Source organism: Venustampulla echinocandica (genome assembly GCF_003357145.1).
Source record: "Venustampulla echinocandica strain BP 5553 chromosome Unknown scaffold_2, whole genome shotgun sequence".
Taxonomy (NCBI): Eukaryota; Fungi; Ascomycota; class Leotiomycetes; order Helotiales; family Pleuroascaceae; genus Venustampulla; species Venustampulla echinocandica.
Window position 1 is genome coordinate 1,564,433 of NW_022474207.1, and position 22,728 is coordinate 1,587,160.

General features: G+C 47.6%; 6 protein-coding genes across 6 annotated transcripts; 3 read left to right on the forward strand and 3 right to left on the reverse strand.

Annotated features, from left to right (window-relative positions):
• Nucleotides 1-237: 237 nt before the first annotated feature.
• Nucleotides 238-1,635, forward strand: BP5553_04872 (uncharacterized protein; the record flags this gene model as incomplete). The annotated part of the gene is made up of 1 exon (XM_032013495.1): nucleotides 238-1,635. One exon carries the CDS (start codon nucleotides 238-240, stop codon nucleotides 1,633-1,635), a length of 1,398 nt encoding a protein of 465 aa, XP_031870095.1.
• A 3,848-nt stretch (nucleotides 1,636-5,483) lies between these two features.
• On the reverse strand, nucleotides 5,484-5,993 carry BP5553_04873 (Uncharacterized protein; the record flags this gene model as incomplete). Its single annotated transcript, XM_032013496.1, has 1 exon — nucleotides 5,484-5,993. One exon carries the CDS (start codon nucleotides 5,991-5,993, stop codon nucleotides 5,484-5,486), a length of 510 nt encoding a protein of 169 aa, XP_031870096.1.
• An 868-nt stretch (nucleotides 5,994-6,861) lies between these two features.
• BP5553_04874 (Uncharacterized protein) lies at nucleotides 6,862-7,329 on the forward strand (the record flags this gene model as incomplete). The annotated part of the gene is made up of 1 exon (XM_032013497.1): nucleotides 6,862-7,329. The coding sequence occupies one exon, from the start codon at nucleotides 6,862-6,864 to the stop codon at nucleotides 7,327-7,329; it is 468 nt and encodes a 155-aa protein (XP_031870097.1).
• A 2,081-nt stretch (nucleotides 7,330-9,410) lies between these two features.
• On the reverse strand, nucleotides 9,411-11,158 carry BP5553_04875 (Serine kinase RIO1; the record flags this gene model as incomplete). Its single annotated transcript, XM_032013498.1, has 2 exons — nucleotides 9,411-9,518; nucleotides 9,566-11,158. The coding sequence occupies 2 exons, from the start codon at nucleotides 11,156-11,158 to the stop codon at nucleotides 9,411-9,413; spliced, it is 1,701 nt and encodes a 566-aa protein (XP_031870098.1).
• Nucleotides 11,159-11,528: 370 nt separating this feature from the next.
• BP5553_04876 (Structural maintenance of chromosomes protein) lies at nucleotides 11,529-15,296 on the forward strand (the record flags this gene model as incomplete). Its single annotated transcript, XM_032013499.1, has 4 exons — nucleotides 11,529-11,566; nucleotides 11,612-14,435; nucleotides 14,486-14,921; nucleotides 14,971-15,296. 4 exons carry the CDS (start codon nucleotides 11,529-11,531, stop codon nucleotides 15,294-15,296), a joined length of 3,624 nt encoding a protein of 1,207 aa, XP_031870099.1.
• A 2,278-nt stretch (nucleotides 15,297-17,574) lies between these two features.
• On the reverse strand, nucleotides 17,575-21,871 carry BP5553_04877 (uncharacterized protein; the record flags this gene model as incomplete). Its single annotated transcript, XM_032013500.1, has 3 exons — nucleotides 17,575-18,729; nucleotides 18,818-19,772; nucleotides 19,827-21,871. 3 exons carry the CDS (start codon nucleotides 21,869-21,871, stop codon nucleotides 17,575-17,577), a joined length of 4,155 nt encoding a protein of 1,384 aa, XP_031870100.1.
• Between the last annotated feature and the right edge of the window lie 857 nt (nucleotides 21,872-22,728).

Below are 22,728 nucleotides of genomic sequence, written 5' to 3' on the forward strand. Positions count from 1 at the left end.
CAACACAACCCAACCCAAACGCAACGCAACCCCAAGTTACCCAATCCATCCCATCCATGCCTCGATTCATGTTCCCGTTGTTCGACATTTGATTTGACTCATGCGCCCCAGTCCGGTCGTCCCCTTCAACGTGGCGTCTGCAGCGTCAGAGACCGCATTCGCGCGCTCAGGTCCTCATCCGTACACATTCAATTCGCCGTCCCCTTCGACTCCACCTTGATATCGAGCCCAACCAACATGTCGCTGTCCGAGCCGCCGAGGACGTCCGCAGCTCCTCGACCTCCGGATCAGAGGCACCCGTACCCTCCTCCTCCAGGCGATAAAACCCGGCTCCCAAGAGAGCTTCAGACAACCTTGCCCCCAATGTCATCACTCCTGCCAACGCATGAACGTACCGGGCCAGGACCAGCAGCGCAGAAACCCCCATATCCCCCACGACCGTTTCCATTAGAACAATCCAATCACCCTCTATGGCTCAGTGAGTTGGATCCCGCCGAGCCTGTACGCCATATATATCACCCTGCACAACCGCCTCCGACCTCACACAGCTCTTTTTATCGAGCCGAACCTTTCCTAGTGCCCACCTCACCTCTTCCGGATTTGGAGGCTCCACGCCGAGTCAAGACACCAATTCCCCAACGACGACAAATTAGGAAGATACTCCAAAGACGGCCTGAATCACCAAAGGCTGCTGCATTGGATGGGGGTTCCTCATCGTCGCCGCCCATCGTATCAAACGCGCCGTACAACATCCCCCCTCCCCCGCCGACAAAATCACAAACCGCATCCAAGCTGCAGAATAAGAAGCAACCACCGCATAACAATCCGACCTCCACATCATCTGAATCTCAAACCTCCAAGTCCATGCAGATATCAGGGTTATTGAGCGACGGGCCCAGGTCTGCCCATCCACCTCTTGTGTGCAATGTTCAAGCTAACTCTGTCAGCCCTCGGCCTCCTAGTTCGCCACCCCGATATACCATACGGATGCGACAACAACCCATTGCCGCACGCGCATGCGGATTTGGTGAAAGAGACCGCCGAGTAATAGACCCACCTCCGATCCTCCAGATGACTATCGAAGATTCGACAGCATCGCCTGACGAGATGCGAGCAATGCTACGGCAGCCATGTGCTGTGGTCCATTGCACGCTGTGGGATCCGGTCGCCAATAAGGATGACACTGCCATGCCAGGGACAACGGATAAGAGGCAACAGAGGAGGCTGATGGGCACGCTGGTATCTTCTCCATTTGTCGGAAAGGACGAATATGATGTCGAGGGCTGCTTCTTTACCTTCCCCGATCTATCGGTTCGAACTCCAGGGACGTACAGTCTACGGTTTAGCTTGATGATCATTGATCCGCAACGGATGCGCATGGGACATTCCGTACCGGTCAGTTGGGTAGTGTATAGTGATCCATTTCACGTATACAATGCCAAAGACTTCGGTGGCATGAGGGCGAGCACTGAGTTGACGAAGAAGCTTAAGCATCAAGGGTGTCTTATCAGCGTGAAGAAAGGAAATGCCAAGTCGAGTTCTAGGGACGACGATGATGATGATGACGACGATGATGGGGATGAAGAGGCCGAGGACAAGAATTCAAAAAGACCATCAAAACGCACCAAGAGATGACATGTCTGAGTAGATGGGGATATCTCCAGGGAAATTCAATATTGCAGTCGAAGTCCGTTCAAGGGCACCCGCGGATCCAATCGATCCATCTTAAAGCAAGGAGTCGTGGGATAAGGACGCCGATCTTTTCGTGCCACCAGTCTGTTTTTGAGTGACTACGTCTCGAGGGTATAAATATGCATATATCATATCAAGGCCACAGCGTGGAAGCCGTCGAAATATACATACCCGATTCGACGAAGCAGTTCAGTCCCAGCAATCAACAGGCGACAACTATATGGTCCTAATGTGTACAGTTGGAACGCGGATATGATTTCTTTCATTTGCTGTTTATATATAAATATCTGGGTTTTGATTTTTCGGGGTTTTCTTTTCTCGAGGGAATGGCAGATTTTGCGCGATACCCCCCTATGCTATTTTTGTTGTTTTTTTACACAGACATTTTTTTTTCTTCTACGGAGCACAACACACAAACTTGGGAAGGGTGGATGACGAAGTCAGCGGAAGGAAATATATATGTGGTGTTTTGCGGGCATACGTGGAAATGACGTACGTGGAGTTTTTTGAGCGAAGACTGGGTGAACAAAAATTTACACATACATGTATATTTTTATTTTTATTGGCTGCAGCATACAAATGCCAGGATGGGGTGGCGGCTTAGCAAAAAAGATTTATAAGGAAACTGAAATATAAGATTATTATTTTCTGTTGGTTTGGGATTTGAAGAGGAGAGATGTATATCCCCAATATAAACCCCCCCTGACCCTGGCTTTACCTTCTCATAATGTGGGCCGAAAATGGGAGGAGGTGGCTGCGGATTTTGTTATAAAGAGTATCTTGACAGATTATTCAATACTTAAAATATTTTCGGCAAGTAGCTTTAATCGTACCCCTTTACGACCTACTCAGCATTTCCGGTTTAGTAGGTCACATCGTCACGCCACCCTTATTCAAATTATTTTTTCTATTTATTACGACAACACTAATAAACTCGAAAAAGAGCTAGCCATGAAAGACCTTTCTCATAAACAAATGATTCTAAACAGTTTAGCTTCTGTAAGCTTTTTTAAAAAATTTACTCGGTGTATATAGAATGATAAGAAAAAGTAACGTAAACACTGTGAATTACTAAATTGGGAGGCACTTGGTAGGTAGGTCTTTGAGGCTACCACTATTCTAGGAAATTAATCCCTTCCCTCAAGTGGAGATGTTATTAGGTGGTCTTGCAAGTATATATGATATGGCGCTTATATACAATAAGCTCCATTGCGTCTAAAACAAAGATGGAAGGTTCTATTTACTTGGCGACTAAGTAAGTAATGTACCTTATACATCATATTTCGTTCTTTTTTCTGTTTTAATAAAACGTACGTAGATTCTCTTCGCGCCCCATAACCCTCCCCGGGTTTTGTTCTCATAAGTGTTAACTAAGCCAAAGGAGGAAGTTATATACAGCTGTTCGCTGCAATGCCTGTGTAACACCGGGCATCCGTCGGAAATGCTATGCTTTATGGATATGGGTCTTAAGGAATTTGATTGGCTAGAGTAAGGAGTACGAGCGGATGTTTCGGATGTTGCGGGGTTGTTGAAGGTGCGTTTGGCTGTGGATCCGAAGGAACACGTGTGGTTCTCGAGTAAAGGAAGATGAATAGGAAGGTCAGGATTAGAAGAGGACGTCAGCTTACCTTCCGCACCAACGTCCCCTGAATACTGCGGTACTGTGCGGATTAGCCAATACTAGACCAACGAGCTCTAAAATAACCATCTCCGTGCGTGTAATCCCACACCTAAACTATCCTTATGTAATTGGATTGATTCCTGCTACTCCTCAGCATCTGCTGGGGGGGGAACGCTTTGTCCAAGCCGTGCATTTGTGATTTATCTAATCATCGCAGCTGTCTCCTCGGACTTACTTCGTATTAACCAGAGAAGATGCTAGTGATGGATCTGCAATTTCCGCACGGAGTTCCCTGGGGCATGCTCATATCTTGGTGTGTGATATCAACGCGTTTGATACTGTTGCAGGGGATATTTCGTCCAGCAATTAGCTTAGGACTTCATGTTCAACGAAGTTTAGGGGTGTGGCACGGGAAAGTGAATTGCTGTCTCTGGAAGTCTTGATGGGAATGTTTGAGGAGTGCCCAACCAGCCCCTTGTGAAGTATAATTGGTTTGCGTCTCGCAGACTGCGATGTCTTCAGTGTGTGGGGGCTTTGAAGGACCGTGTTTGGAGTGGAGAGGTTTGTGAATCTATGCCTGTTAGCTACTTGAATCTTGATGCTCTCTGAGGGCAAATGAAATAGAGAAATAGGCAAAGAGACAGAGAGCTGCTTCAAGCAAGTCCATGACAACAACTAGTTAAGCGTCTAATCACTAATCTTCATCGGCTTACGTCTCTCAAAGATGCCGCTAAGGCTAATCATAGCAATGATCCGCGATCTATCTTGCTTGCTATCAGTCCCCTGTTCCGGTTTAAKCTCACACACGATACAGTTCTTACAGCCCACCGCAACGTTATCCCCACTTAGTCTGAACTCCTCAAACAAGCAATAGCTCCAAGAATCGCCGAGAAGCGCCAAGGTCACAACGGTACATAACAAATTTCTCGAAGAATTGGCAAACGGCTCGGGATTCCGTACTCGGCATGTGGGGTGTCGGGCCCTCTTTCCTCCATGAGTACAGGGTAGGGAGTTGAACCCTGATGATTCGGCTGAGGGTACGAGTAACTCATCCTCGCTGCTGATTCTTGGTGCAACTCTAGGATTATCAGAGGACGTGGGCTTATGCATGCAGAAGGGTTGTTTGCGTGATACCAGGAGAGCAGCACGCTCGTTTTCGTTCCGGAAGATATAACTGCTCGAATCCTGGCAGTCCCTACAGAATTCTCCACGTTTCGTACATCGGCTACACGAGGCGGTGGATTATTACTTATTACCTGCATCTCAGATGACGTGAGAGAAAGGGGTGAGATTATTTGTTACCTCAAGTTTTCCAGCCATTTCCACCTGAGTTCTGGGAGCATAGGAGACTAGTATAAGATACGGATGTAGTGTACCTCGGAATTTTGGGCGGCGTCCTTTTACGCCGCGTACGACGTACAGGAGGGCGGCTGCAAAAAGACGAAATGTCGTTGACGTGGTGAAACGTGGCAGGGATTGGACAACCAATTAAGAGAATACCAAGCCCGTTAAGGAAGGGATAAACCCACCGCAGATGGATTCTTACGGGGTAATAAATCTGCAGTTCATACGGAGTAAGCAAAGTCAGACAATCTAGCAACTCGGTCTACGAATATCGATTTCCTCGGGTGCCATTCAACGAGGTTCACGCCTGATTCATTCCACGAGAACGAGGTAAAGCTTCTAGAAGGCTTCCCCGGGTTCTCAGCGCCCGTTAACTCCACATGGGGCGTCAGGGTTTATTTTGGCCCCCAGAAAGCCCACCTTCGGCACCGGCCCGCGGCCTTTTATAAGCAGCCACGATATGTACGGTGAAATAAAGTTCATAAAAACTGCCGGTGAGGGTGTGGGAATGGCGTGGTTGCATGCTTACTCGTACTAGGTAGTGTGTGAACACCTGTTTGGTCGGCCGAAATCCGGAGAAAATCTATGGGTGAGCCGGGGTGACTTTTCGAAGTCCCCAGACAATTGAGGTTTTGGTCGGGAATTGGTTGCTATTCCCTTTATTGCCATAATTCATTTTCATTGCAAGCGATTGAACCCCTAAAATCGGATATCTCTATAAAACAAACCGCAATATTTCCTATATTGCATTTTACCCAAATGCCGAGCATGCTATCTCATATTAAATAGTTTTTCGTACCCCCATAAATGCCTTTTTCCCAGTACCCTAATTTGTCCCGTTAGATTGTGTCTCCACCAACATCGTCCCGTCAGCAAGTTCAATCTCCTTACTGGCAACCATAACAAACACCGCTCTACACCACTCGCCGGTCCTGTTCTCCCAGACATGATTGGTCCCCCGCTGCACAATGCACTCCCCAGCTTTGAGAACTTTTTCCATACCCCCATCAAGTTGAACCACCACTTCGCCGCTCAATATAACAGTGTAATCTACAGTTGTGGTTCGGTGCATGGGTGCCGAGGAGTAAGGTGCGAAGTCGGTGGTGTAGAAGAGGACGCCATTTTGCGGGCATTTGGGAAGTGTGGTAGATAGATCGCGGATAGGTGTGGTGTTCGATACAGGGAATGAGGGAGAGGAGTGGATGGAGTTGAATGAGGTTCCAGTTTGGCCCAAGGGCTTAAAGGGTTTGCTGGTTTTGTCGGCAGTGAAGACCGAAGTGCCGTCGGTTTTGTGACCAGTGATAACGACACGTGGTGGGGGAAGAAATGTTGACATTGCTATGATTCTGCAGTTGATGGCTTTTGAGATAGGCGTGGGATGCTCAACGATAAAGGTTGATAATATCGTTGGATATTTGGAGTGAGATGAATATGAGGAAACTGCGTACTCTGCTGGTTTTATGAATGAGTAGCCTTCTGATGAGGTGGATTGAATTAAAGCAGGTAATAGTCTTGGAAACGAAAGGAAATAAGCCTTTTTATAGAAAGCTTGCATCGTCTTGTCCTAACCACACTTGCCAGATTTTACTATTCGCGTTGCTGATCCTCCTACTGTCAGCCTCGCACTACACCCCCAATAGGGTCTTACATGGTTGCGGTTATACTGCAATGCGAGGGTGTATACTTCGTAGTACTTCGTAGTACTTCGTAGGATGTACAGGGTCTGATGCGACGTCAGCCTCGCTGCCATGGTTTGAGGAAAGAGCAGCGAAGCCCTACGGTTCCCACACAGGGATGTTTTCGCTGTATTCGCGTACGAAGTACTGGTTGTGCCATTATATAGATGGAGATCTCCCTTTTTCCGTTGCTAAACTCCGTTCGGTGATAGATAGGCCGGCTGACAAAACAAGGCCGGACAACCCGGACTATGTCTAATATATAGCCGCGTTCTTGGTAATAATATGGATGTTGTTAACCGCAACACCATTGAACTGTACGAAGTATTATTAACCATCGATTTTGTAAGCTTGCCGTCTACTCGCATCGATTGGTGTTGCACTGCAGGCGCAGATGATAGCATAAGATCCTCCCTGTCGCCATGGATTGAACTCGGGGTTTGCAGTTTCCCATCCACCTTCTTGTGCCACTGATTTGCTGAAGATAAAAGTTGGAAGTTCCAATTCCTGATCAAACGATATCCAATCATGCCAGACGTAGCACTCATCCCCTCCGGCACAGGAGAGATAATCGACCTGGGAGCCATGCAAATCCGGGTTCTGGAAGACGGCAGCAAAACAGACAACCGTTTCGGATCCATCCTGCTCACTATCCCTCCTAAGACCGATGGACCACCCCTACACTGGCACCGCATGCACGATGAGACATTCTTCATAACCAAAGGCCGCGTACGTTTTGTCACCGACAAAGGCAATCATGACACCAAAGCCGGGGACTATGTCGTGGTTCCAATTAAAGCCATTCATAGCTTCTCCAACCCCTTCGACGAGCCGGCTGAGTTCTTTAATACATTTACGCCAGCGTTCTATGTTGATTATTTGAGGCTCCTGGCACAGGGAATTGCGCAGAAAGGGAAGCTGGATGAGGAACAGCACAGGGCGATTATGTTGCAGTTTGCGACATTTGCTCCCGGGGATGATGGCTACTTGGAATGAGTCGATGAGGGCTGTTAATTATGCGAGATGTACGAAGTATCGGGTTGACATTTCTTGCTGAATTGTTGGTGGGGGATTCGCGGTACTTGGCATCAACACTCGGCACTATATAAACTCATTAGGCCCCCTAGAATATGTGAGGAAAGTTATCCTAGGGCAAGCCGAAGCGGAAAGGGCAAGGTACCTGCAAATAAATAAAAATGTATATCGCTCCGGGAAACACTGCTTTCAGAATCAAGTCCGAAGGATGAAAGCATGTCTTAGGATGCGCGATACCGACATATCTCTTCCTTGTCGCACCATTCCGTATCCCGGAACAGTACGACATGTTATATGTGCTTATACGGCTCATTATACCACGGGCCAATAAACGGCTCAACACATAATGCTCAGGCAGTCCTACATGGTTGGATGCACATCATGCCGAGAATTCCGCTGAATCAGTGAAACAGAATCTCACTCAGCCCCACGAAACCTTGCCAGTTAGGATATTTTGCGCCTCGCCCATGCCTCGGTATATAGGAATGAAATTATTCTCACCTCAGCATCGAACAATAAGCCTTCCATCGAAATCGGTTTGAGTAATGAGCGACGTTTTAGGTTGACTTTCCCGACACGTCAACAGAGTGAATTACGTACCTGGGGTAATCAACACGATCCACTACCGACCACTAACCCCCAGGAGCTTACCACTCTTCAAAATAATGGCCAATCGACCCTTTGCTTGAAGGAATCACACCGAAGAACCTACTACTCACCAACATCCACCTTCCTTCCCTCTTGGCAAGATAACATCATCAATCTTGGCAACCGTCTTACCCACCACTCTCAGCGCACTGAATCTGCAAGCATAAACTGTCCTCAGAGCCGACCATGAGAAATCGCCAAATATGGAGTAAAGAGGAAACGACCTTCAGAACGATGAAATACGATGGCCGCGGAGCTGGACGTCCCCTCCAACCCATCTTAATCGACCTGAAAACCAAGGCAAGCCCGGATGGAATACTTGGTGAGTAGAAAAGTCCTCTGGTAGAAATATAGACTTGCCAAGGAGAAAAGGGAAATTCTAGCCAAGTGGGCTTTAAAGGCTGAGTTAGTCTTGAGTGAAATATGGTTTTAACCATTCCTTTGTCAGTCGATTTATTTTTATTTTAATATCATGGTCCATGGAAATGAACTTTTGCTATGAGGGCTAGTGTATAAGAACGGCCGAACCCCATTCAAGAAAAGGAGGTGAAAAGGGAAATTTTCATCGCGGTGTGAAGTGAATGTTCGAGATTCAGTCCTACTAGAGCGGCGCAGCTTGTGCGGCGGGTTGTGATTGCCAAGCGAGGAAATTGAGGGATGGTAGTGGAGGAGCAATACAGATATGCTTGGATTTGGGGGCGTTATATCCATTTGGTAGATCGGAAATTTTCATCTCAGCTATGGTTATTGTAACTCACTAAACGACATGAAGATCATAACTTGAAGTTATGATAAAGGCCCGGCATGTCATCATGTTATCATACGAGACTTGTCATAAAATACATGGATATGATGCACGTGAACAGGCAGAACATGCCCTTCCACAAAGCGCATTTTCGAGCGAGCGGCAGTATTAATGACCTGCACTTGCAGTGATAGGATTCAAACAGTTTGAAATGATAGATGCAAGCTGCTGACATGATCTATAACTATTAACGAAAGCATCACAAGAGAGTCAGGTGAAAGCCCGGGGATGATAAGGGCGCATCAGTGCTCTCTTTAGTTCAACATACAGCTTCCCATCTTGTTAAGAATGCAAGAAAGCGGGCTTTCAGGCTCCTCAACCCAGATGGGTTTGACAGAAGTTCCGCAGGTTAATGCAAAAAACGACTATGCTGTTTGGACTTTAATTATTAAGATTCTTTTTCGTCATCTGAACCCTTATCATTCTCATACTTAGTAACCACCACAATTCTTGTTTTGAAGAGGTTGGGGTGAGACGTAATAAGAACGAAAATTTCACTTCGAGATTACCATGGTCTCAAAGCAATGTCTGGGAGATAGGACATCTAGGAATTTTGAGCATGGTCAAATGACCCGGACTCGTTGTTGCATTAATGCTTATACTTTGCCGACGAGCTGATAAGCTTCTTTTTAATATGCTTTGGCATCTTCTCTTTCCGTTTTTCACGCTTTTCTTCTTTGACTGCTTTTTTATGCTCCTAATAATTGTCAATTGGGTATCAATAAGAGACTGGTACGTAATCACCTTCTTAGTATCTTTATCCTCGAATCTCTTTCCTCTTGGAGTGCCCTTCTCGAATCGACTTTCATCTTCGGTGTCACTTCCTTCATCTTCCTCCCCACTGCCAGGCGAAGTACTGCCACCCATTGTATCTTCGGCATCAGCCTCATTTCCTGATGACATGGGTAACCTATCTGCTAATAGATTCCTATAAACTAGATCATCTTTCTGGCCTTTCCCAACTTTCTCGGCATCGCGCTCAATATCGTAGACCTGATCTAGGGTCTGAGGAATATATTGTTGGCGGAAAACCTCGTTTTGGACTTCCTGCTCAGCGGTAGCCTGGTCTCCTTCCTCTACTTCGGGTCTTTCTACGTACAGCTTCTCCAGAGTCTCTGTAAGCTCAGGATCTTGTACCGGTACACCGTGATCCGTAATGAATCCAAAAACACTCCTCTCAGGAAGGACATCTACGTTCTTTCTTCGAAAGAAATCTGAAACGTTCTTAATATCCATCCGCAGAAATTCCAGTGATCGAGGGTGGTCATGTTCCACGCTTTGAGAGACGTCGATGATGAACAACTTCTTTTGGTGGTATAGTACGTTGTATTCGCTTAGATCTGCATGTACAAGCTTGCACGTTTGATACATCCGTCGCATGAGCCCGAGTAGCTGCAAGTAGAGAACTCGCCATTGCTCATCCACGTCATCCCCCTCGAGGTCCACGTCTCGTAGCCGCGGAGCAGCCCAGCCTTTCTTGTCACCGAGAAAGCCCATAACGAGGACATGTAATCGGAGATAAACTGGCTCTGGACATGGAATCCCAGCAAGGTATAGACGCTTCAGATTTCGGAACTCCTTTTCGGCCCATACTTTGACCATAGCTCGGTTGTTCCCTTTATTGTACCCGGACCTGAAACGATGCTCTCCAGTCACATATCGATCTCGGTCCTTGAACACTAAAATGCTGGTCTTGTAGACCTTTATCGCGCGATGAATGGGTTGGACTTCTTCGCCCACTTCCGAAACCGGAACCGATAGCGCCCCGTAAACATTTGCCTCCTTCCCCGTACTTAAGCATCCATTCACCTCCGATACAATCCCTCTATTGATCATTTGTAGTAGGATCATCCGGGTCCGTGGATCCAAGACCTGTTCGCTGGTTGCGCGGTCCGACTTGTCTTTGCCATGTGTTTTAACCCTTTCTCCGCCATCTAGCCGAATCTTTGCGGCATGCTTTGCGAGGCTGGATATTTGGTCATCAACACTTGACAGTGTGTTGGCAGCGGGCTTTTGCGGATTTATTCGAGGAGCAGTCGCGTTTGGATCGTTGAGTTTACGTTGGCGGTTGTAGGATTTGGTGAGATCGCCACCAGATGGATCGTACTCTGCCTCCTCATAATATTCCTCATCTTCATCGTCGAAGATATCTTCGTAAGTCTCGTCCTCGTTGTCAGCGGCGTATTCGGTAAGGCCCCCAGCAGATGACGATGTTTGCGGGGTGGCGTCAGGGCCTGAAGTGGCGGTTTCATAACCTTGGTTGGGGACATAGGTGTAAGTGGGAGCTTGTCCTGCAGCCAGACCGGTGCCAAGATGATGAACAGGTTGTTCTGTCATGTTGTCGTGGCAGCTCCTTCGTAGCTGGAGATTGTTGACTTGATAGTTTTGATGAAAGCGCATCAATTATGTTTTGTGCTGGAATAATATTTAATTCTGCCAGGCGGTGAGGGCCCCACATATATGACACTAGGCCCGCTTTGGCAAATCGCGACTGCATCGAAGTCGCGTCAACTCGGTTCGTACGCGTTGCGACGGCTTCAACTTGAACTTTTACGCCCAGCCTTCGATTTTCCTATATACGACCGGGAGCGCTTCTGAATCGCGAGACCCTTAAGAACTACAATAGACTAGTTCCGCGATATCGGCTACGTATTCTGAACAACGCCCAATCACCCGTCCTGGCCCTCGCGGGTAACATATCGGAAGGATGTATATCAAGCAAATCATCATCCAAGGCTTCAAGAGGTGAGTTCTTTGCATGTTAATGATATCAAACTGACTCCTTGGTAGCTACAAAGAACAAACGGTCATTGAACCATTCTCTCCGAAGACGAACGTGATTGTTGGACGCAATGGCTCGGGGAAAAGTAATTTCTTCGCCGCAATTCGTTTCGTACTCAGCGATGCATACACTCAAATGGGTCGCGAGGAGCGGCAGGCACTATTGCATGAAGGATCGGGATCTGCTGTAATGTCTGCGTATGTGGAGATTATTTTCGACAATAGCGACGATCGATTCCCCACTGGAAAGGACGAGCTAATCCTGCGACGCACAATCGGCTTAAAGAAGGATGAATACTCTCTCGATCGCAAAAATGCCACTAAGACAGATGTTATGAATTTACTGGAATCTGCTGGTTTCTCGCGTTCAAACCCATACTACATCGTCCCTCAGGGTCGTGTCACAACATTGACCAACATGAAGGATGCGGAGCGGCTCAACCTGTTGAAGGAAGTTGCCGGGACGCAGGTCTATGAAGCTCGCCGAACAGAGTCCTTGAAAATCATGGCCGATACTAATAACAAACGCGCTAAGATTGATGAATCCCTGGAATATATCAAGGAGCGACTCGCCGAACTAGAAGAGGAAAAGGAAGAGTTGCGTGGATACCAAGAAAAGGACAAGGAGCGCCGATGTTTGGAGTATGCGTTCTATCATAGAGAACAAACGGCCTTGGTTACTGCCCTCGATGAGATTGAAAACCTGCGCCAGGATGGCATTGAAGGAACAGACGAAAACCGCGAGGCATTTATGGAGGGCGAGCGGGCCATTTCAGAAGTGGATGATGAGATAAAGCAAGTGAATCGCCAAATGGAACTCCTCAAACTGGAGCGACGCCAATTGGAAGAGGATAGGCGTGAAACATCAAAAGCTCAGGCCAAAATTGAGCTGGATGTTAAAACGTTCACCGCCGGATTATCGGCGACAGAGCAAGCACGAGCCCAACAACAGCAAGACCTCAAAGCTGTGAAACAAGATATTGCGGCCAAGGAGGCGGAACTAGGCCAGATTCTTCCGGAATATACTAAACGCAAGGCAAAAGAGACAGAAGTTAAACAGAATCTCGATATCGCCGAGGCTACGCAAAATAGACTATATAACAAGCAAGGCCGAAGCTCGCAGTTCAAGAACAAGGCCGAGCGTGACAAGTGGCTGCGAGGTGAAATTGAACAGCTTAATACAGCTCTCGGCGAGCAAAAGGCCAATCGCATCAATGCAGACGAAGAGGTGAAAGCTTCTCAGTTAAGAATTCAAAACCTAGAGGAAGGGATCGCCGGCCTACGAGAGCGCCTTGATGGCTGGGGAGGCAGTAGGCAAGCTTTGTCTCAAGAGATAACCACGGCCAAGGATGCACTGGAAAAATTGACTGACCAGCGGAAATTGTTGCGACGCGAGGATGATAAGCTAGAGTCGGTTATTGCAGACGCGAGAAGGGAGAAGGAGCGTGCTGAGAGCACGCTTTCCCATACGATGGACGGTGCTACTTCACGAGGTCTTGCAACGGTCAGACGCCTGAAGCAGGAACACAACATTCAGGGAGCCTACGGAACCTTAGCAGAGCTCATCGACGTTACCGAAACCTACCGAGTTGCTGCAGAGCAGACTGCTGGCGCCAGCCTTTTTCATTATGTTGTCGATAATGATGAAACTGCCACTCAACTTATGGATGCTCTACACAAACAAAGAGGGGGTAGAGTCACATTCATGCCCCTAAACCAACTTCGGCCAAAATCGACAAATCTACCAAAGGCAGCTGATGCCGTGCCATTGATGAGTAAAATTACGCACGAGAAGAGGTTCGAGAAGGCGATAAATCAAGTTTTTGGCAAGACTATCATCTGCCCAAACCTTACAGTTGCTGCTCAGTATGCCCGGAGTCACAATTGCACTGCCATCACACCCGAAGGTGATACCGCGAATAAAAAGGGAGCTCTAACAGGTGGCTTCATTGACACCCGTAAGTCACGATTGGAAGCCGTTCGAGCAGTCAATACATGGCGCGATGAATTTGAATCTTTACGAACCCGTGCTCTTGAAATTAGACAGGAGGTCGAAAGGAAAGATCAAGAGATTACTGTGGCGATGGGCGGTCTCCAAAAGCAGGAGCAGAAACTGCGACAACTTGATGATAGCTTTGAACCGCTGAAATCTGAGCTGCGTTCGAAGAGCTCATATCTCGAAAGAGAAAGAGACCAGCTGGAAGCTCATCTTCGTCGCCGAGAAGTTGTGGAGAAGATGCTGAAGGACTATAGCGACAATCTCGGCGGATTCGAGGCAGAATTGGCAACTGATTTCAAGAAAGCCTTGAGTGCGAACGAAGAGCGTCAACTTGAGCAGCTTACGACAACTGTCTCCGATTTGCGAAAGCAATGGAATGATCTGAGTAAAAGCCGACGAGAACTGGAGGGTCGAAAGCAACTTATCGAAGTTGACTTGAGAGAAAATCTTCGGATGAAACTCGATCAACTGAATAGCCAAGAAATTGATAGCAATGCTAGCGGCGGCTCGGGAACCCTCAAAGAATCGCAACGAGAGCTAAAACGGATTCAAAGAGCCATCGCAAATGTTGTGGCTAAGCTTCAAGAGAACGAGGCCCACATCGAGCAAGCAGAAATTAGGCTCGGGAATCTTCACAAAATCAAGGTTCAGAAAGAAGAAACCCAACAAGAAATCGCGAGGGCAATTGAGAAACATCAAAAGAGGATGGAGAAGAGCGTTGCGAAGAAGGCCCTGTTGGCTGCTTCTGCGGCAGAATGTGCAAAGAACATTCGCGATCTTGGTGTCCTTCCTGATGAGGCATTTGAGAAATACTCCAATATGGAATCAAAAACTGTGAGTATGCATGGCATGTGACGCCGTATCCAATTACTAACACTTTTCAGCTTACTGCACGCCTCAAGAAAGTTAACGAGGCACTGAAGAAGTACAAACACGTGAACAAGAAAGCCTTTGAGCAATATAACAGCTTCACCTCTGAACGAGACGGCTTGATAAGACGAAGAAAGGAGCTAGAGGACTCGCAAGGCTCCATCCAAGAACTCGTCGATGTTCTAGATCAGCGCAAAGACGAAGCCATCGAACGCACCTTCAAGCAGGTATCCAAAGAGTTTGCCTCCATCTTCGAGCGCCTAGTACCAGCGGGCCGTGGTCGACTTGTGATCCAACGTAAGACTGATCAGCGGGCACGGGAAGACGAAGATTCAGATGAGGAACCACGCGAAAGCGTAGATAACTATACTGGTGTTGGCATTAGCGTCTCCTTCAATAGCAAGCACGACGAACAACAACGCATACAGCAATTGAGCGGTGGACAGAAGAGTTTGTTACCCCATTTTCCCGCCTCCTTTCTCTTGCTAACATATCATAGGTCTCTGCGCCCTGGCGCTCGTCTTCGCAATCCAGCAGTGCGATCCTGCACCTTTTTACCTCTTCGACGAAATTGACGCCAATCTAGATGCCCAGTATCGCACAGCTGTCGCACAGATGCTTGAAGAGATCTCTACACAGCAGGGCAGCCAAGATGGCGCCGGAGGGGGCATGAGTGGTCAATTTATCTGCACGACTTTCAGACCGGAAATGTTGCTGGTGGCTGATAAATGTTATGGAGTTACATTTCATAATAAGACTAGCGGAATTGACGCTGTTAGTCGAGACGAGGCGTTGAGATTTGTGGAGGGGGAGGCTCCGAAGTAAGGACTAATTGATACGAGCGGAAAGAATGATGGAGGGGAAGTGTTTGAACTTTGAATACGGGTACAGATATTGCTGTTGGCGTCCGGATACTCTTTTTTGCTTGAGAGTTGGCGCATACTGGAGACTTGGCAAGGACATATCTCGACTCGGTTTTGCGTTAAGTATGCAGGGCCAGTGCCGAAACTTGCAAATATGTTAATGGATATGAATTGCACGATGGATTTTGTAATTCAACGTGATACGTGTTATCTGCTGAATGATGTTTAAGTGTTGCACAACTGTTATTTCAATTTAACACGAATCAACTTAGAATATTTCGATAATAAGTCGTTTCAAAGTATCAAGACATTTAATCACCAGCAGGAATTTATCCGCTCCTCACAAAATATTCAGACAAGGACTTCAAATATTGTTTGCCAATAGGGATGGGGTCCATTGTACTGTATTTCCGCTGGCCGCATTTCGCTTCGCTCGGAAGTCGAATAGCAGCCGTTTGTTGGGGATACTATCCAGGCTGGCCCAGCAATAGGTTATATGAACAAACTATAGCACACTACCGTTGAGTGCTTGACGTTAAACCAATATAGCCCGCCTCATGAAACAGCCGATCACAACAGCTTAGTTCTTCTATTCATTGTAGTACGGACTAATAGAGGTCATGTTGCTGCGTGTCAATGGAGCTAATCAAATTATACTTTCCCATTGAGGCAATCCAGGTGCAGAGTCTCCCCAAGTTTAAAAGCTCAGTTTCATTTAGCCAAGATATGTAGGTGCTCGTATGCACCTAAATTAAGTATCAACTGGCATATGTATCGTGGGGATTTAGTATCTTTATGATACGACTGATTTGGGAAATAGAGCAAGGGAGTGGCTCAAGCCAAGCTATTGATTTCCCATTACATCGACCGGGGCACACACAAGCTCTGTGGCTGCGCTACCGCCAGGGATGGTGACGAAGAATGGTTTATATACAAAGGCGCTTAGTACGGCCGTATCGGGTCTTGATTGTTTGTATAGGTTATTGGCAACTTCCTACATGTTTCTCACAAGTTTTACCATGCGTACTTCGCTCATCACGTTGAGAATTTGACCCTAGCCTTGTCCCCTAGCAAAGTTTTATCCTAACATAGTCTGCTTAAGCTCAAAGCCGACCCTCCAGTCATTTCCTATTCAATATCAAGCGTGGTCTTTGAACGATATCTCGCTCGCCATCATCGACTCCTCAGTATCCAGTCTGCTTGAGCTTCAAGCTTGATTACGCCGATCTATGACCTCTTAAGAGAGTCGTCTAACATCAAGGTTCTTCGAAGGTTTGTCGCTTTTTAAAAATTCTGAACTCACTCGGGTTTACTCTCAGCTTTAGTAGCTTTCAAACATAGCTGTGTCATAGTACTAACACTTTATTCTGGAAACTTAACTATCGCGCCGTCAGCCCCGAAGAGCAATCTACGCTCCGCTTGGATAGTAGACGGACAACTAGGAGAAGATGAGCATGATCAAGGAGTTCGCTATAATTGAACTAAAATACTTATTTGTGGGATTTATAGTTGCTAAGATTCACACCTGTCAAAAATCCCATTGCTGTCAAAAGTATTATAGTTGCTAAGAGGCTAAACCTTGTTAAGAAACTAATGCTCATTAACTAGGCTAGGGCTGACTTGAATCAAAGGTCTATCGAATAGTGAAATAAGCTAGCACATTGCCTTTAGGAAAGCAGCAAGCAAATCCGGCCACAGGGTGGACGAACAAGCCCCATTCCTCAAGCTCCTCAGGTGTAGCCTGGATTTCCTCCACTTCTGTGCCCTCGTTCTTTGCAAGGTTTTTGGCCATTTTGTAGTATTCGGTCAGCGATCAACCTCGACATCCCGGCCTTACCCCGACCTTGAGATTTACCTCCCATTCTTGCTCCTATGGTGCGTTTATTCTCGGGAGATAACTCATGCCCGTCTCAGTGTCCCTCGAGATCGTCTGGTGAAGATGCTCAAGTAACGAAATAATAGAAGATAGGAACTTAGAATTCAACACCGAGAACATGGTCGCAGAGCAGATTGCTACAATCCTCCTAACCAACTCAGGGATAATTCACGAATAACCGCACAGTGAGGAAATAGTGGTGATTCGCTAAGGTATTTATCTGCTTAAACATCCAAAGCACCGATGTAATAAACTGCCCCTCCCTAAAAAACACCCATTCCATTCTCGCCATAAAATATCATATCCTGGTTCCTCCGTTCCTTCCACACCAACCACCGCTAACTCGCAGCTATTCCTGCCTCCATCAATTTGTCGGACCATTCATCTTGTACTCCTTGACCTTGAATTTGATCCTGCCGTATTGCACCCATTGCAACTGATCCTTATCGGGCTCCAGGTCAAAACTCACAGGCAGCTTTGCGAGATTTGACTTGTCTCTCTCCTGACGTAATATCGGACCCCAGCTATTCTCATGCTGTTCCACATGGTCAATGGCTGGCCTTGTGGGTCGTAGGAACTCGAAGCATTTCGTATATGCTTCATTATTGGCTAATATGAGGTCGGAGAAAGCTGACAGGATCTTCTTTTTGGTTAGAATCTTCGAACTACTACCACCCTCACCATCGGCACGGGATTCAACTTTTCTGGATACAAGCCAGGTTCTATCTGGGAGTCTTCTACCCATCACTGAGTCGTCGAACTTTACCAAATCGGCGGTAGACTTGAGACTTGCCGCAACATACAGCATAACAGAGTGTTTTCCATCATTGTCAAAGTCTATGTCGCCTTGGTAAAGTCCATCCTCCCCGAAACGTTCACTGAACAACGTCGGATTGCGGGCCCGATACCTCTCTGCGAGATCCCGAGTAAATAAATTGGCTTCGTCCATATCTGAGAACGTCTGCTTCATGGCCGGTTCTCCTTGGATGCCATCTATAGTGGCGGTCTCCATGGCCGTATAAAGTCGAATGACAGAGGTAGCTTGGTTTGCACAAGTGGTAGAAGAATTTTGATTCGGTATTGACTGAGATTTCAAACCATTACCAGAGTCTCCGGGAAATTCAGGCTCCGACGATTCTATTACGTCATTGTTTTGACCATTGTCATTGTCCCCGTCTGATAGCAAGCCATCATATGTATATTCCTCAGGCAGGGGGTCATCGGGATCCTCCTCGGATTCATCAGAGTCGCTATAATCAACAATCCGTTGAATGGCAGCTGGGTTCAGTCGCCCACCCCTCCCCACAGCTAACGATCTGAGGCTATCCCTGGCAGCCGCTTCTCTCGCATTGAGTTGCTGGCTGCCAAGGATAGCCCCCCCATGAACCCCTTGAGGCTCAAATGACTCGCTCTGGGGGTCGGGGGCTTGGGCTAAACTTTCCAGGAGAAGGTTATCAGGAGCGAAATCTTGTATCTTCTCTTTCAGAGCCCTATTCTCGGCTCTTTTTTGAATGTCTTTCTAATGTAGAGGTCAGCATCTGATCGCCGCTTTATTTGAAAATATAACGGGGCGGGACAAGATTGCATTTGAGTTTACTATAACCTACCTCTCGTTTGGCCATGTAAGCTTCGACCTCTGTATTCAATGCCTCCTCAGATAATTCGGTGTCATTATTCCTTGCATCCTCGAGTAGCTGCTGACGCTTCCTCTCTCGGGCCTTTTCAGACTCTCTTCTGCGACGCTCGGCCTTTTGCTTCTCGATTCTAGCTCGCTGTTGCTTAGCATTTTCCTCGTCCTTTAGACGTTGGTTACTCTCGGCCCTCAGGCGATCGGCATCAGAGATCAAAGTGACCGACGATTTAAATACTTTAGGCGGGGCTAGCGGCTTCGGAGCTGGAGGTTTCGGAGTTTGAGGTAATGGGGAGGGAAGGTTCGGACGGGGGATTGGAGACACAATCTTCTTGTGTGGGGGTTCCAACGCATTTGCATCGCTAGAGATGGGTGGCGACTGTAGGCGTACGGTATAATCCGCATCACTTGGTATGGCGCCGTTATGACCAGAACTATTATCTAGGTTCGTTTGAGTCTCGTCTGTTGCAGAGGAGGCTGCGATCTCAAATTCGGAATTGGAATTGGATATACCTCGGGGTGGCTTCTTCGGTGCCTGTTCGTTCTTGGATTGCTGTGTTGTTTTTGAGTTCCTTGCCACGGAATCAGGGCTCACAATTGAAGACAGCTGCTGTCTAAGTGGCTGTTGCCGGCGGCGCAATTGTCTAAGTGGGGTAGATTTTCTTCTTTCTCGTCTCGCAGCCAATCTTGCCCGTGCTGCCTCCAGCCCCTTTGCAAGCCTTTCAGCATCTAGAGCTTCTCTTTCCTTCCTGTAGTCTCCGGCCAATCCTTTGGACGGAGCCAGTGCCCAAAGTTCTGCAGCAGTTGTGGGCGCTCGCGACGTGCCTCGTGTTCCCCGCCCGTCGATATCGTAGGTGTCCTTGAGGGCAGGTAAAGTAAGAGGTTGGCGTTTAGGCTGTGCCCATTCTTCAAAAGAAGCTGTATCCAAATCACTATTCACACTGTTAGTGTCGTCCGGCCACTGTCACTTTAGGATATTGGCTTACTCTTGGATTGGGGATGGGTCGCGTGAAATAAAGAGAGAGTCTTCCCACATATCATCAGCAGCACGGTTAACAGAAGTATTGCGATCTCCATCAGCTCTGCTTCTTCCCTCGCCCGAACTCATCTTATTATTGCCCACAATCAACGAAGCTACTTGCTTCTTTATTTCTTCTTGCTTGGCCTTCAGTTTCGCGACTTCTGAGGCTTCAGCCTGTAGCTCTGTGGCTTTCAGTTTCTCCTTCCTGCGTTCTTCAGCTTGGGCAGCTTGCTTTTGCCGTTCCGCTTGGATTTTCTCTTCTGCCTTTCTTCGATGCTCCTCTGTTGCAATGACCTCCGCAGCTTCTCGCTTTTTCCTCTCTCCTTTCCTGCGAAGCTTGCCACGTACTTCTTGTCTGTGCTTTTCAAGTCTTACTTGCTCAGCTTCTTCCTCCCTAAGTCGTGCTTTCATTTGCTCCTTCATCCGACGAGCCTCCTCCCTGTCAAGGCGCTCCGCTTCCGCAATTTGGCGGCGGCGCTTCTCCTCAGTTCGTTCTTTCTCAAGCCTCTCTTCCTTGGATTTATTAGCTTCCTCTCCAAATATCTCAGCAGCTGTAGCTTCCTGCTCCTTCCTTACAATTAGCTGTGCCGCTCTTATCTGCCGCTCTAGCTCTGGGGGTATCGGTTCTTCGGCTCGCTTTCCAGTGCTTGGTTTCTTGTCGACCTGTATTAACTCCTTGGATACGGTCATTGTCTTCTTTGGATTCCTTGCTGCTGCCTTCTTTATAGGGGAGATACGCTCTCTCATTGGTATTGAACGTATTGGGGCGGGAGGTGGGCTGTTCAGGTTGGGGATCTCCGGAGATGAAGGATGACTGACAGCGTCTGGGGAAATGGGCCGGAACTGATCTACATTTTCCTGGAGAGCTGGTGGTCGTGACGCCCGCCGATTATTGAAAGAAATAGCTCGGTTGGGCAGAATTTTCGCAACATCATAATGTCTCCCTTCAGAGGTGCGAGAATTTGGCAGCTGAGCGGGGTTATGACGTCTCAACAAGCTCTCCACAGAGATGCTATGGTTTCCAGACGGAGATCTTCCTTCCTGAGAGTCGTGGCCTAATGAAGCTGTGGAATACGGAGAGCCATGAGACGAACGAAGTACCATCTTTGGAGTGTGTGCAGTCGGGATTTCACTACGAGCCATGGATATGGTTCGTGGATCCTCATTTCGACCTAGCCGAGCCCTCGCGATGCCTCTTGGGGCCATGGCATCAGCTCTCAGAGATGAACCAGATGGTCCGTATGAAACATGGCGGCGATCAATATAGAGTGGGTGTAGCTCCTGGACACTGCCACATGTCGTCGCGTAGCGCCCTGCAATTTTGACTGCATGGGCTTGGCCGACTTGTAGTTGACCTGATTGTTCTGCATCCACCCGGGCGTGGCCACCTTGTTCATATCCCCTTGGCTCATGTCGTCGACGAAAATGTGTCCCTCCGCCATAGATCCCAGCATCCTGATAATCTCCAAAAGCTTCAGAAGCCACATCATGATTGCGAGTAAAAGTCCGTGGCTCGTCGCGTGGAACCGTTTCCATTGCATATTGGGGGGCCTCATGTCGATCTCGGGTTGCGCGACCATGGCTTTGAAAGGCGTTACGATTCGTGCGGTTCGGGATGGTGTCATTTGGAGAGTGCGAGAGGGAGTCATTCATCAAGATCTGCCTTCCATAAGGAATATACTTATCTCGACTTGCTCCGAGGCGTGGAAGGCTATGAGACATCTCCTGATCTTGACCCAAATTTCCAGACCTTGAAGAAGCAAGTCCATATTCTCGTTGAGCCTTGCTAAGAGTCGTTCTTTCAAGAACACGGTTTTGCGAATTCTGTCGTTTATCAGGACGATCGTTCATTGTCGATGGGCTTCTACCTCGCTTCATGCCGAGATTTGACCGGTAGTATATTTCGCCCTGGGATCCGGAGGCTCTGGCGACAGGTATAAGAGACTGCACTAAGAATCCCCTATCCATCTCGCCCGGTCTCCACCCTAAATTCCGATCTTGCCGATCCATGTTAGGACAGGGTGATGCGAAAAGGGATGGCGTTCCGTTGCTGGGTGAATGTCGTTGGTGGTTCGTGAGGCTTAACTAAAGGTGAAATTCAGAACCTAGTATAACAAATCCAAACGTCAGTTCTTGGAACGAAATTTGTGACTCGTGCGGCGGCACGGCGGTATGTTAAGAAGCGACGCTCTTGAGTTTGTAGTTTAGTAATTCCCACCAAGCTAACCGGTTGAGAGACGAAGCAAACGTGACAAAGCTCCTACCTACTGATCAAGCTGGAACTAGAGTTGTCTCTGAAGGAAGATTGTTAGGCGTTTGTAGCAGAAATATGAGGTTGGATGTAAAATCCAATCCTCGAGGGAAATATTGTAGCAATAGCTATGAAACTGCGGTCGGAAAGCTTTAGGATACCGATAGTCGGAATCGAAGAGCTGGAAGATTTTGAGTCAATGACGAACCCGCTTTTGAGACGTGCGAAATGTAAAATCTAAGGGCTCTTAGGAAGGTCAGTTTCTGTATCTTTCAGAGCCCGACAACCTGAAGGACGTTGTAAGAAAGGATAAAGGCAAACCTGGGTCGGGCGTTGTAAAGACTAGAATGCTTTACCGAGGCCGAGTCGCCGAAAATAGAGAATAGTAGCACCTTGTCTGATTCAAGCTGCATATATGAGAAGCGAATGCACAATGGAACATGCGTAGATTGTCACGATTGTGTGTATGTTCTGCTGGACTGCGCTTGAGTCTAAAGATTCTGCTGCATTGTAGAATTGTGCTATGTATTAGAGACAGCTTTGTAGAATAATGAAAAGAGTGGCTTCAGAAGGTAGCAAGCGTGGAAATAGGTTGAGTGGCAGTATGTGACGCGTT